Source organism: Durio zibethinus, chromosome 6 (assembly GCF_047325235.1).
Source record: "Durio zibethinus cultivar Kanyao isolate XHJ-2024 chromosome 6, ASM4732523v1, whole genome shotgun sequence".
Taxonomy (NCBI): Eukaryota; Viridiplantae; Streptophyta; class Magnoliopsida; order Malvales; family Malvaceae; genus Durio; species Durio zibethinus.
The window spans coordinates 27,678,341-27,691,711 of record NC_143167.1 but is presented as its reverse complement, the minus strand read 5'-3'; the positions used below and the strand labels follow the sequence as shown (position 1 = coordinate 27,691,711).

The 13,371-nt window shown below is 31.3% G+C and overlaps 2 protein-coding genes and 1 pseudogene across 6 annotated transcripts; all 3 read right to left on the bottom strand.

The window, feature by feature from the left end:
- Nucleotides 1–925: 925 nt before the first annotated feature.
- Nucleotides 926–1,249, bottom strand: LOC149518529 (uncharacterized). Its single transcript, XM_089761588.1, has one exon. It carries the CDS (start codon nucleotides 1,247–1,249, stop codon nucleotides 926–928), a length of 324 nt encoding a protein of 107 aa, XP_089617714.1.
- Nucleotides 1,250–4,113: 2,864 nt separating this feature from the next.
- LOC111284617 (codeine O-demethylase-like) lies at nucleotides 4,114–6,258 on the bottom strand (annotated as a pseudogene).
- A 2,466-nt stretch (nucleotides 6,259–8,724) lies between these two features.
- LOC111284616 (heparanase-like protein 3) lies at nucleotides 8,725–13,127 on the bottom strand. Of its 5 annotated transcripts, none has more exons than XM_089762528.1 (10): nucleotides 12,466–13,010; nucleotides 11,974–12,010; nucleotides 11,709–11,892; nucleotides 11,467–11,615; nucleotides 11,237–11,371; nucleotides 10,856–11,045; nucleotides 10,642–10,767; nucleotides 10,127–10,226; nucleotides 9,649–10,050; nucleotides 8,725–8,944 (listed from the first exon to the last, which is right to left on the bottom strand). In XM_089762528.1, the coding sequence occupies exons 1-10, from the start codon at nucleotides 12,712–12,714 to the stop codon at nucleotides 8,756–8,758; spliced, it is 1,761 nt and encodes a 586-aa protein (XP_089618654.1). In that variant the 5' UTR covers nucleotides 12,715–13,010; the 3' UTR covers nucleotides 8,725–8,755. The 5 variants fall into 5 exon arrangements, with proteins under 5 accessions (XP_089618654.1, XP_022729118.1, XP_022729117.1 ...); XM_022873383.2 differs by having other exon boundaries at nucleotides 11,141–11,371; nucleotides 12,466–13,008; XM_022873382.2 differs by lacking the exon at nucleotides 9,649–10,050 and having other exon boundaries at nucleotides 10,098–10,226; nucleotides 11,141–11,371; nucleotides 12,466–13,012.
- Between the last annotated feature and the right edge of the window lie 244 nt (nucleotides 13,128–13,371).

The following is a 13,371-nucleotide window of genomic DNA, read 5'->3' as shown; positions in this document are numbered from 1 at the left end:
TGCATTTCTTTTTTTTTTTTTAAAAGAAAAAAAAAACGTTTTCATTTCTTTTGTAATAAAAAAAAGGCATTTTTTTCTCTCTTGCTCGAGCAAACTCATGATAAAAGGCAAATATATATGTGTATATATGTATAAAATGCCACTTATTCAGAGCTGAAAAAAGATCATTTTGCTATTAAGATGTTACATAGAGTATCATATATACTTTATCTTCAACAAGATGGGTTTAATTTTACTTTGTTATGAGTTTGGAACATGGGATCCATCTTTCCAACTTTTCAACATTTCAGGATTGAAAGAAAATAAAAGATTATCTTTTTGAAAAAAAAAAAGAAAAATAAAAGGTTTCAGTTTTCACTAACCATAAGTACTTACTGTCTTTTTATGCATTAAATTGAAACCCATAGCGGCTTATCTTTATTAGTAAGTTACACAAGATATCCCAATTGCATTTATCTAATCAGCTTGAAATTTCATAATCTTAGCTGATATCCCTATGTTCTCCGTAAAAAACAAAAAGATTTTTTTTAATAGAAAAGATTATTCTTTGTTTCCAGATCATGCAAACTTTTTAAGTTTTTAACCTTAATTTCCAACACATCCTTGAAAAAAAATAGAAAACAAAGAAGATATAAAGAACAATAAAAAGAATGAATCATACTCAAATATCAAGTCAGGGAAACCAAATATATAAAACACGAAAAAAAATTAATGAATCAAACTCGTACATTCTTATGTCACTCTGCCAGTAATTTCTAAAACTTTGTCTGAATGCTAAAATATCATGAACATATTTATCCAAAAATATATGTATCATGAACATGGTAAATCCCTCGTATATATACATGTAACTTCACTATTAACGTTTCTATAAAGGAAAAAGATACCAAGGGAAAATTCTTGCCACTAAACCACCAACATGTGATCAGGAAACTGCAACCCCAAACCCGTTTCTGTTGCCATTCAATAAACAAAACCTGGAAGGCTTAGGCTGGAAATTCCTTCTTCTTTGCAAGTCATGGCGCGATGGCTTAATGATTTGAAGCAGAATTGCTTTGATGGAATTTGCCTTGGCATTCACGGCTAATTCCCAGTGATCTGGTGAGACACGAATCACCCTTGTCTGATCGGGTGGCTTGTTGAAATTCCTGTGCAGGTTGCACCTGAAGGATCCTGTGTGTGAGGTAGGGGAACACAGGCATGCACGGGTTTGTGACTTGGAGTTTGATGATGCATTTTTGGAGGCCATGGGAATCGTTCAAATGCTTGACCAACCAGAAAGATGGGGATGTAGATGCTGATTTCTCTCGTTTGTGTGGCAAACTAATGGGATGAAGTTGGAGAATATTGGGGTATTATCATCTATCATCTATTTAAGTGTGAACTCAAAAAAATATTAATAATGACAGATTAAAATATTTTTAATATAATTTTAATTTTTAAAATATTAAAAGTGAATGATTAAAATATTTTGCATAAAATTTTTAATAATTTTAATTTAAATATTTTTTATTTTTAACTTTTTTATTTTTAAATTTTCATTTATTAAACTTTTAGTAAATTTTAATTTAAATGATTTTTATTATTAATAACGCTTTTCATATAAAATCAAAATATTAATCAACCATAGTTGATTTCTCATTTCTGGCATGCTTAATTAATTAGTCGTCATTTAAAATATTTCTTTCACATTTTTGTTATTTTCTTCTTCATTGCTATAAACAATTAATATGCAGGTAAAACCAGTACAAATTTTAATTTGGTAAAAATACTTGAAATCAAAACGTAAAATTTTAGTTATGCTTTCAGTTTAATTTTTATAAGTAAACAAAATACTAAAACAATATAAACATCAATGTGTGATAAAACTTAGCATTGTTATTTTTTAATTCCATTATAATTCGTTATTATGGTTTAGAAATAATTGAATATGCATGTGTACTTTATTATTATTATTATTCTTCTTATTATTAATTTATTTATTGATTTTCATTTCATATTAAATTTGTAGGAATTTATAAAAAAAATAAAGTGTATCCTACAATTAAAATAGAGATTTAATGAAAAATCTACTTTTAAACAGATTTTTGTTTCATTATTTGTTCTTACTTTACAAATTTTTTTATATATATAATTAAATTTATTTAATTTAAACTTTTAAAAAATCAAAAGTTAGTTACATTTTTGTATTAAATTGTATCTCTAAATCTTAAAGGATATACATATATATAACATATTTATTGTACAAGATTTTTCAGTCATACAGTAATAAGCTTTTAACTAATATAAACTATTGGGATCGAAACTAATTAATAATATTGACATTGAATTTGTTGTTTCTTTCAATATAAGTAAATATAATTATTTCCTAATATTTAAAAATGTAAACTTCAAAAATGTTAAAAGCGATTGACTTAAATATTATTATAATTTTTAAATTAATAAAATTATCTTTAAATATATATAATTTTTATTAATTTACTTAAGTTTAATTTAAATTAATTAAAATTAAAAATAGAGTATATGTGAAATTAATTAAGTTAAAATTTTAAAATTTTACTTCCAAAAGTTTTAAAAGCGATTGAATAAAATCCCATTAGTAAATTTTTTATAATTTTAATTTAAATGAAACTTCTTTTTTGTTATTAGGCTTTTTATAATTAGTCTAAAAAATGCTAATAGTGATTTTTTTTTTGCCATCAACTAAAATTGATTGATTAAAATACTCTTTATAAAATTTTAAATAAAAAATTATTAAAAGTAATTATTAAAATACTATTAGTAATTCTTTTAAAAAATTTTACTTTAAATGATTTTTTTATTAAACTCATATTAAGACACAAAATATGATTTTCATATCAAATAAAAATAAAAATAGAACGAATAAAAACTTGTTAGTGTGCATAGCAATAAAACAATTATATGGAATTATTTTTTATTGTTGTAAAAATAATTGCATATATAATTTATGTCGATAAATAAATTCATTAAAAATAATCATAATTAAGCAATTGAAGTATTTTTTTTTCTACCTTTTACCTTTCAATTTTTTGTTTTAATTGATTTGCTAACTATATATATATATATATATATATATATGTATGTATGTTAATGATTTTATTATTTGTATGTTTTATAAGTTGATCATTTAATCATTTTTTTTTTGTACAAATCATTTGATTATTGAGAATATAATGAAATTTTTTTGGTCACTTGAAATAATTTTTTTTTTATATATATCATTCTTATAATTTAACTTAACCTCTATAATTAATTTATCTTTTGTATTTTTTCTCTTGCTATGGTAAACATTTTTAATGAATTTGTTTCAAAGTAGGAAAATGAAGTCTTCAACTAATTCTAGTATGATGATTACATTTCTTTGTAGAAGTGTTAATGTCATGATTATGACTTTTAAATTATATTAAAATATTTAATATGATATTCAAATTTAAAAAAATTTTAATGTTGTATTTGAACTATAATTTTATTAATTAATATGATACTTAGAGGTAAAGGGATTCATGGGCTAAATTAGATTTATACTTAGTATTAATAGCTTAAATGCTTGTCTAGGTTCAGCTCGATATTTCATATCTCAAATTTTTTTTCAAGCCCATATTAAATTGAAAAAATAAATCTCAGATCCATCCATTAAACTTAATTTATATAATAAAAATCTTCAAAAGAATTCTTTTTATCAAAAATAAAAATATAAAAACTAAAAATTCATATATATATATATACTTATATAATTATAATATTTTAGTTATATATAGTTTATTCAGGCCTCTTCTAGCTCAAGTTTTAATTTCTTTGTTCAAGACTTGGCTCAAAATTTAAATAGACTTAAAATTATACCTAAACTTGTTTAATAATTTTTAATTTTTTGTCAAAACCCTCTTAAAACTGAAGGAAGCCTTCAAGCTTGAGCAGATAGGCTAATTCTTGAGCAGAATCATTTGGAGGGTTGTTATTTTGTTATATGTTATTATTTGAAATTAATTACATTTGGAGTGAATATCATATTAATTAATAAAATAATATTTAAAATATCACATTTAAATATTTTATTATAATTTAAAAAATAATTCATGACGTTAATCCCTTGCAAAACCAAAGCCTGATTAAGAACTGCGAAAATATCAAGAAACAGAAGCCACATGACAAAGATCTCCTAAAAGCCTGTCCAAAATTAATTATTTGCGTCAGTTTGGACAAGGAGCAAAGTTCTTATGGGACATTCAACAGTCGGGGTAAAATTAAAGGAGATTAAATTTCTACAGTGTCAAGCGCTATGATCCCTTTCTGATAGCTTTCATAGTTGATTGCACCATAATTTTTCACATTTCTATATAACATTGGCCTGTGCTCATCCACCAACCCATCCACAGCACCTATCTCTTTTTCGGGCTCTGGTTCATCAAACAAGGCCACTGATATCCTCAACTTCTCCGAATTTGTCACTACCCTGTGCATTGGGCTCTTGAATATTCCATTACTCATTATCTGCATGTATTCAAATAGCAAAGACTTTTTTTATCTTTGATTCTCAGCACTGTTACAAATGAAAAATATGCCAATTTGACTATAACATATATACCTGCATTTGATCTCCAAGATTGACTACAAAAGCATGGGGAATTATAGGAACCTTGACCCATTTATCATCTACAAAAACTTGAAGACCTTCCACTTCTCTATCTTGCAAGAGAACTGTAATTCCTGATCTATCTGTATGAGCTTTGACACCAAGAACCAGATCAGGTCTTGAGCAACTTGGGTAGAAATTGAATCTTGCTTTCATTAACGCTTGGTCTCCAAACTGGTTCTAGAAGCTGTTTTCTTCCAAATTTAATGACCTTGCCATTGCCTTATATAGAATGCTAGTTAAAACCTTTATATTTGAGGCATACTCCTCTATGATGTACCTGTAAAGAAAAATAAATTGAAATTGACTTCTCAATATTTGTGGCTCAAATGCAACCTAAATTTATCAAATGTTGTCCCTTTTACATTAATGTTGATTGGAAAAGCTTTCCCTGATATATCCTCATCTTAAAATAAAAATAGACGGTAAGATTAATTGTGATAAAATTAAAAACAATAATAAAATTTATTGTAACGACGATTAAAAAAAAATTGCTATAGCTGCGATTAAAAAAAATTAACGAAAATTTTATATTAATTTAATTTCATTGAAGTTGATATTTAGATTCAACTGGAGGTGTGATGAATTTAATCCGGTGCTGTAAAATTCGAACGGGTACTTAGTTGATTATTTTGGAAGTGATTTTGTTCATTTGAAGAAAGAGAATGATAATTGTTTTTCAGACAACCTTTGAATTAGAGTATGCAGTGCAATATGAAATATATATACCTGAATTCATTTGGATTCTCTGGCCAAAGATTGAGCCTTCTTTTATCTTCAGGACATGTCGTAAGGGTCAAACGAAGCGACGAATCAAGAACTTGCTTGTCTGAAACTATTCTGTCACTCCCATATCCTTCAGATTCATTAACTGCTCGGGCATATTTCTGCTTCTCATTCTCTGGGAGTGCAAAAAATTGCTTTGCAACAGCACGCACCTTGTCAAGGAATGAGGTTGAGATCCCATGGCCAATTGCCTGAAATGTTGAAACAATTCCAATCCAAAATTGTGAAAACCATTAAAGCTTCATTCAAGTACAAGAAGAATCGAGCTAAATTATAGCTATTATAAATCAGACATAAGCGTCTTTCTTTTCTATCACGTGCACTTTTGTTGAAATATCAGAGCCAAACAAAGATCAAGATCGCAAACAAAGTGTAGATCATACACCAAAAGACAAACTCTCAAGAGAAATGCTAATATATCACTATTTTCATATATTAGCAAAAGCTCAGCGCAATGTGGAAAGAGAAATATTGTTAAAAACAGAAGATGTTGTGTGTGCCTAGTCTAGTCGTGAAATGTTTCTCACTGTATTATGTAAAGGATCAAAAACCTGGAAGCACCCGAGGAGCTGAGGGCTGATTTGAGCTTCTCTATTTCCTTGTCTACCTCTCTTTCGGACAAGGAAGACGAAGGTAAGGAAAAGAGGCTAATATCAATAATTGGAAATGGAGAAAGTGATGAAGAAGGGTTTGCAGTCCCATAACAGGAATCCTTAACTATGTAATGGAACGGTGGCTCATCGCCGTCAACAGACATTTCTCGGACACTCTTGGACACTAGCGAACCCGACTCTGAAGGAAGGAAAGCCATCTCCGATCAACCTCACCGATATGCAATGTCAATAGAGTAAGCATTGGATGCTATATATTATTATATAGTATTGTAGCTTTTGGTCTGGTCATTGTTGACTATATCATGTGCTGGAACCGAGAGGATTCATGGCACTGCTCCAAAGGCATAAAATATTTTCTCAGTTTTTTACGTGAGAAATTATTTGATAATTTTTTCCTTTTATAAGTGAGATTAATTTGATAATATAAGCATTATTTTTTTAATTAATTATTTTTATTTTTATTTTTAAAATATATTTTAAAAAATGTTTATCATTTTATTAATTTTATTTATGAAATTAAAAAATTACATTATTAATTTATTTGATAATTTATGATGAAAATTTCTCAATGTCGGTTTTATGTCCTCAAAAAACTAATTTTGATGATAAGATCCACAAATTACGTGGCATGGATCAAATAAAAAATAGCTTAAATTAAATTTGGTAGGTTGCTTTATGGCTTTTTGCAAGGCATAAAGAATAGAAAATTCTTGCTATTGCTTTTTGTTCGTTTCACGTTTTTCACGATAAATTTAATAATCAAAATGACAGGATATGCGCATTGATACACAAGATTTCCGGGCAAGCTTGCTTAAAATAATTAATTAAAAACGTATTGTCGGATACCAAGCTTGCAACTCATCGTGCAAATCTTATCTTAGAAATTAGGATCATTAACCTATGGATTTGAAACCAAATTTCTCTCTTATTCTTTTCTTTAGAGTCTAAAGCAATTTGCTGTAACACGTTGGCCTAAAATATTTCAATTTTGGCTCCTTGCGGGGACACAAAATCCAGTCCTGATATAGTATCATTGAAATGCCTTCGTTTTCAAGAAAGCCAGGAATTCTAAGGTAGACTGAACCTGTAATCGAGCCTATGGGCTGGGACTGGATCCTTTTCTGAAGGCAGTTTCTTAAACAACCGTTCCGCTTTCTTCAGCTAGAAGTATATAATGGTTTGGGCCCAAAACTATGGTGGCTTCTAGTTTTTGGTTCGAGTGACCAGCGTCCCTGCCCTACAAGTTTGCCCAATAAATGCATCTCTTGGCCCTTGAAGGTAAATTCTCCTGCCAATGATGCTTCTCTTCCGAGTCCACGGTTATTCTATTGTTTTCCTATGTCATAGAATGCAAATAGATAAAGTTATCAAGTTGTTTAGGAATTGGTCTCTTGAATGCAGTTACCAGCTCGCTTGAAACTTGGAATTTGTCTACCGCTTTCCTAGCTTATATATATATATATATATATATATATATATATATATATTTATATGCATAATTATGATAGGGTTTATCTTACAGGAAAACATTTTAATTATCTTTTTCTAATGTTGATAATTAAAATGTTTTCCTGTAAGATAAACCCTATCATAATTATGCATATAAATATAAATATAAATATAAATATATATATATATATATGCTGATTCTTTCTCTTCCCCTGTTTGTAGGCTCAGTTTTTTACTGAGGCAGACGAAAGTACCCTGAACTTGTGTGTTAATCGGATGATGACAGACTGTGTTTAAAGGCTTCAATTAAGCTCCTTGTATTTTGCCTATAATATGTGGGAGGAAAAACGGGTTGCCCTTCCATCACCTGCCTAAAACGAGAAGAAAGAATTCAGTACATTTCAATTTCAACAGATATTCACTTGTGTAAGTATCTCGACGATGAAATCTTCGGTTGCTTAATCAACCGGTAACATGCTTAAAACTCAAGTCAAAGAATATGCTGATGTCAGTCTTCTTGTATTTTATATTAAGGTCAACCTGTAATTTCGTGCCATTATCAATACATGGACTGTTTGAATTATTTTGATTTAGCGGCAAACTTCCTTGAAGGGAAACCAAAAGCATTTGTGCTCTGCATCAATAGACTTAGTGTTTTTGTTCCTCATCACCTCTGTCAGCAGTCTGGTTCTAACTGGAATATTTAGCATGATGTCAAGTAGTAGAATTCAACTATTTTGTACAGTGGTTCCACTCCCTTTGCGAATGATTTGTGACAAAGTGGTGACTGCATTTGTTTTTTACAGAACTCTGCTAATTTTTACCTGATAAACTATCCTCCATATGTTAGTCTCTAGGCTTGACACCAAAGCCTAATATTGAAAACGTCTATCATTTGGAATCCAAGGTCTTAAAATGACTAGTGGCTAGTACTTTAAATGATTGGATATGACAGTTACATCAAACCATAACTTTCCATGAATTGCGTTGAACGGTTATTTCTTCAAATTTTTCTTGTAGGGTAGTACCAACACTATTGGAGCAGTGCCTGGAATTGTAGGTGTTGCCCTTACCGGTTTACTTCTTGATTCAACTCATTCATGGAGTGTAAGTTTCATTTTCAGATTAGAAGTGATGGCTCTCCCCTCCCCCAAAACTGTAAAGAAACAATTGGACTTCTGTACCATGCGGATGTCACTATTTGCACGGTCCATATTCTTCTACATGACTGGTACCATTGTCTGGTTGGCATTCTCTAGCAATAAGCCTCAAATCTTTTCGATGATTGATTGACCTTGTTTCTGTGCTTTATAGCAGTTTTCCTGAATGAAGCATCCAAACTGATTGACACAGTGTTCGAGGTATCCCAAATTTGACCCTTTCCACAGTGCCTAAGTGAAAGTTGACCATGTTCGATATTCGTAGTTGGTAGTTGTTCATATACCTGCATAGAAAATATACATGTATGATTTAAACTCTGATTTTCTTGATATAATTTGTATGTAAAAGTAAAAGGTTTTGGCCACCAAAATTTACTGAAAATATTTGTAGTTCTAAAAATTTTTGCAGTTGCTTATTAGAGCTTGCAATCAGTAATAATCCTAGAAAGTAGAATACATCCGTGCTGCTGCTGGATATCTTACCCTCGCCGCTCTCTTCCGAACACAGTCACGGACACATTCTACTCATGAATAAAATATTAGGTCAATCTATATGATGGTTTGTTCTCCTACCACATGTTATATGACAAATGACAAATTTGTTGTACCAGAGATTGACTTAATGGTAGGTACTTATATTAACTCACATGCAACCTACTGAAAGCTGTTAGGACAATAGTTAGGGCAAGTCTATTCCCTTATGGACCTCGTCAAAAGATGATTTTTGCAGGTTATTTGCACCAGAATTTGGCTCATTGGTAGCCAGAATTTTGCAGGTTGTTTTGTTTCTCATGAATCAACTCATCATATCTATACACTCATATTTACCATAGAAACTGGGATGAAGAAAGAAATTATGAATGTTTATGGAAAAAGTATGTTGCATTATAAATTCACAATGGAAAAAATGAAATATTTGCATTTTGTTCTATTTCTTATTTAACCGATCACTAAAAGGAACCAATTTTAGTTCCCTCTAGCACTATACCTTGCAAGCAGGGAGAATAACATCTGGCATGTGAGTGAACACAATAGATAAAGGAGCTACCATTATTAGCTTTGGTGAATTTACATGTAAGGGCTCCAAAGGAGGTATGATCCCAGACGAATTTACACTTAAAATTTTTCCATTAAGTAGCATGGTTTGGCTGTGTAAATTTCCATCATTTGCTGTTAGATGGTATTCCTCTCTTCTGATTTCAGCATCACTGCCTTGAGGCAGCTGGATAATCATTGTTTTATGAGACCTGTGCTTGTGGTGCAAAGTCCTAGACCTGTGCTTAGGCTTGGGCTTGTGCTTGTGTTGCAAGGTCATTGTACTGTTGAATGCAAGATTTGCTTGGACAGTGGTGCTATTGTCAAGGTTGATCAAAACTAGAGTGATGCCATTCTGCGAGATAGGAAACTTTGGTCAAATAATAAGAAAGGGAAGATTACCTGCTTGCTAACTGCAATACGAGACTTACTGATTGTTTTGCACAGTGAGTGTATGAGCGTATCTTTTTGGTCCCAGCAAAGCTTGTAGATAGAACATTTCTTCCCATTAATCGGTGCCAAAGAAGAGCACTGCAATGGAGAAAGTAAAGTATCATGTACATGAGGCTTAGATAACCTACTGTAGATTCTTCATTAGGACAAAAGTATGAATATCTCAAGCTCAGCCTCAGCTTTTGATGTGAAATGGCAAATAGATAGGTTGATCTAGTTGGGCATGGCATAAATGAAGTGTCAATGGGGTATCAATCTGTTTCAGGGAATTTTATTGTCATTGATTACCATGATAACCATCCTTAGAGTTTTTCATTTCCCTTTATCCTACACAAATAATCGAAAGCTTATTTTGAAGTATATGGAAATAAACGATTGCAGTGATAAGGGCAGAAAGAAGACTCTTAGTTTTCTTTGTCTTTGTGGGAAAAAATGTAGTAATGATTTCTAGTTCTGTGAGTTTCATAATGAAAGAATTTCACAAAGCAATAACCTGTAGTAATCTGGATTTGGCACAAAAGTGGTAGTGTTTAGTAAACCATAATTTCCACCAATCAGTGATTGTCTGCAGTAAGTTTTTGTATCATACTTTGATGCCATGCCAAGTTGATCTAAATACCTGCATTTCATGTCCAAGGTAATATCACTAAGAAATCAATCACAGCATAAGGCCTAAGTTTCTAGATAGCAAGTTATTGCCAAATTACCAGAAACTGAACACAAATGCATTTGTTACAAGATTATGGCCACTGTTGTAAGCTCCTCCTGCCTCACCCACCCAGGCAGTTGCTGAAGTTGTAGAATTCTTGATGATGTTGTGAAGGCCACTGAATGTTCTGGACTCACCATCAAGAACGGATGGATTAAGAATCTTTTCAACAAGGTGCTCATCGACTCCTACACAGAAGAATATGATTGTCAAGTAAGAAACTTCTTTCAAGTCTTAAGCTCCTATAGGATTCAAATACTGGATTGTACAAGATGAATTACACCTGGTCCAAGATTGTATATGTGGTGAGTGACCACATCTAAGGATTTGGTTGTTTTATCGATGAATTCTTTGAACCAATTTGAGTCATAGAACCCACCAGGTGCTATAACTAATGGCTTCAAATCAACATCCCTGTATATGTTTTGCACTATACTTTGTAATGCTGCTGTGTCGGCAGCATACAGATTTGCTGTGACTCTAGTTCCAACCCCACTCCCACACAATTCATTTCCTGACAAGCACGAGATAACAAACATGCATAAGTTGTTCCCCCTACCTTTAGAACTATCTTCCATCATGATTCAAGAAACAGATTCTTTTACTTACCTAGCTCCCAACCATGTATGGTATAGTTCTTTTCAACGGTGTAACGTATGAAAGATTCAGCATTGGTGTAGTTCCATGCTCCTACAGCTGAACCATCAGACTTTATAGATCGTCCAACAAGAGCATTTAAACCAAAAATAATCTTAGCCCTGAATTGTGAAACATGAGTTAAATTAATGGCCAAACATACATAATTTGAAGCTCAAAGATTACAATGGCCAAAAATATGGGGACATGATTACCCTGCTTTTTCAAAGAAGGCATTAAGCTCATCCCATCTATTCAAGGGCAAACATCCTTGGGTAAAACCAAACATCTCAGAAGTGTTTTTAACAAATGAAGTACAGGGTTCCTGATTGTCACTTGTATCATATATGACCTTATCTTGCAATGTGCCGCCCAATCTAATCTTCAATGGTGAAAAGGCTGAACAATATAGGGACTAAAAAATAATTAAGACAATATTTTGTGATTAAAAATATCCACCGAATGAAAAGAATGCCTTACCTTTTATGGCATTCAAGAATATATTATTACTAAGATCCTGCAAAAGGAAAAGAAGAATGAAAAAAATCTCAGCAAGCACTTTTAAACTGGGAAATTGGCTTTACGAATTGAAAAAAAATTCCTTTTTATAAGTATGAAAAGACCAGCAAGTCAAACAATGTTCAAATTCGTAATTAAAAATTTTATTCTAATTTAACGTTAGAAAATGAAATTTCTTATTTAGCAGAAATCCCTGGTTGTCCAAAAGAAAAAAAAATGACAAATCATATTTCTGTACAAAGTTTCGGGAAAAAGAAGATAAGAAAAACGATTTCATTGAAACACGGCGAGCATGGTGGAGTGCATCATTTGTACACATAAACCCAAGATAGAAGATTGAACAAAGGAAAACTATAACAACCAACAAAGAAAACATACTGGATGATTCTTGACAGAAAATGAAAGTATTCAAAAGAACAAATGCAGCTGGAAAGGAAAAAAAAAAAACCATACCAGATTGAGCAGTCCAGCGAGACCCCAGCTGCATGTCCCGTAATCACATTTTTCAGGAGGCCACCAGTCCAAAGTAGCACAGATAAAATCATCATCTATTGTAGCAATGGGAGCTTTCCCATCAATAAAAACAGTTCCTTCAACAGTTGTATCCCCTTCAGTTTGTGAACTTACAAAACTCAAGCTGTAGCATAACAAACTAAAACAAACCCATAAATAAAACCCCATTTTCCGAATCCGAAAGCCCATCTTTGGATTTCAATAAGAAAAAAACAAAGTTCGGATCTTGAAACCCTTTAATGTTCTATAATGGGCAAGATAGCCAAGAAGCTGAAGATATGTGCTTTCTAACAGGGTTTGCCATTGGAGGCAAATATAAAAGACAATAAAATTAAAAAAAATGGATCGTAATAAAAACTTTGCTCAGAAAGTGAGATATAAAATGCAAACAGAAGGGCATACTGTATTCCTGTATATATGTGTGTGTATGTATATATGGGGAGAATCAAGATGAGGTAGCCATGGTTGCCATCTTGGTTAATTATCTTAGCAGTTTAGAATAAAGTGAGATTTGCTACAGAAGTGGGACCATTATGTTGCAGACACTTTTGGCCTTTGCTTTCCTTGAGGAAAACAGCAAGGATATTTTTTTGTTAATTTTTCTCTTAACTATCAAACAAGCTTTTTTTTTCTGGTAAATAAGATAAAGTATAACTTAGGTTTAAATTATAGTGCTGGAGACCCCATAACACAAAATTTCATTTGCTTAATAGTATCTTTAGTTGTATGAGATAGAGCATTCAAACTGCACATGTCTTATTGTATTTCTTCAACACTATATTTTATATCTCAATTATTATTATGTTAATGGTGAAAACAATGATTAATTAATAAAATTAAAAGGGG

Bases quoted from the DNA above. Each gene is read 5' to 3' on its own strand.
- LOC149518529 (XM_089761588.1), bottom strand. From the start codon at position 1,249: ATGGCCTCCAAAAATGCATCATCAAACTCCAAGTCACAAACCCGTGCA.
- LOC111284616 (XM_022873383.2), bottom strand. From the start codon at position 12,714: ATGGGCTTTCGGATTCGGAAAATGGGGTTTTATTTATGGGTTTGTTTT. The intron at 12,011-12,465 runs GTATGGTTTTTT...TTCCTTTTGCAG, and splicing joins TCGCTGGACTGCTCAATCTG to GATCTTAGTAATAATATATT. The intron at 11,893-11,973 runs GTAAGGCATTCT...TATATTGTTCAG, and splicing joins ATTCTTGAATGCCATAAAAG to CCTTTTCACCATTGAAGATT.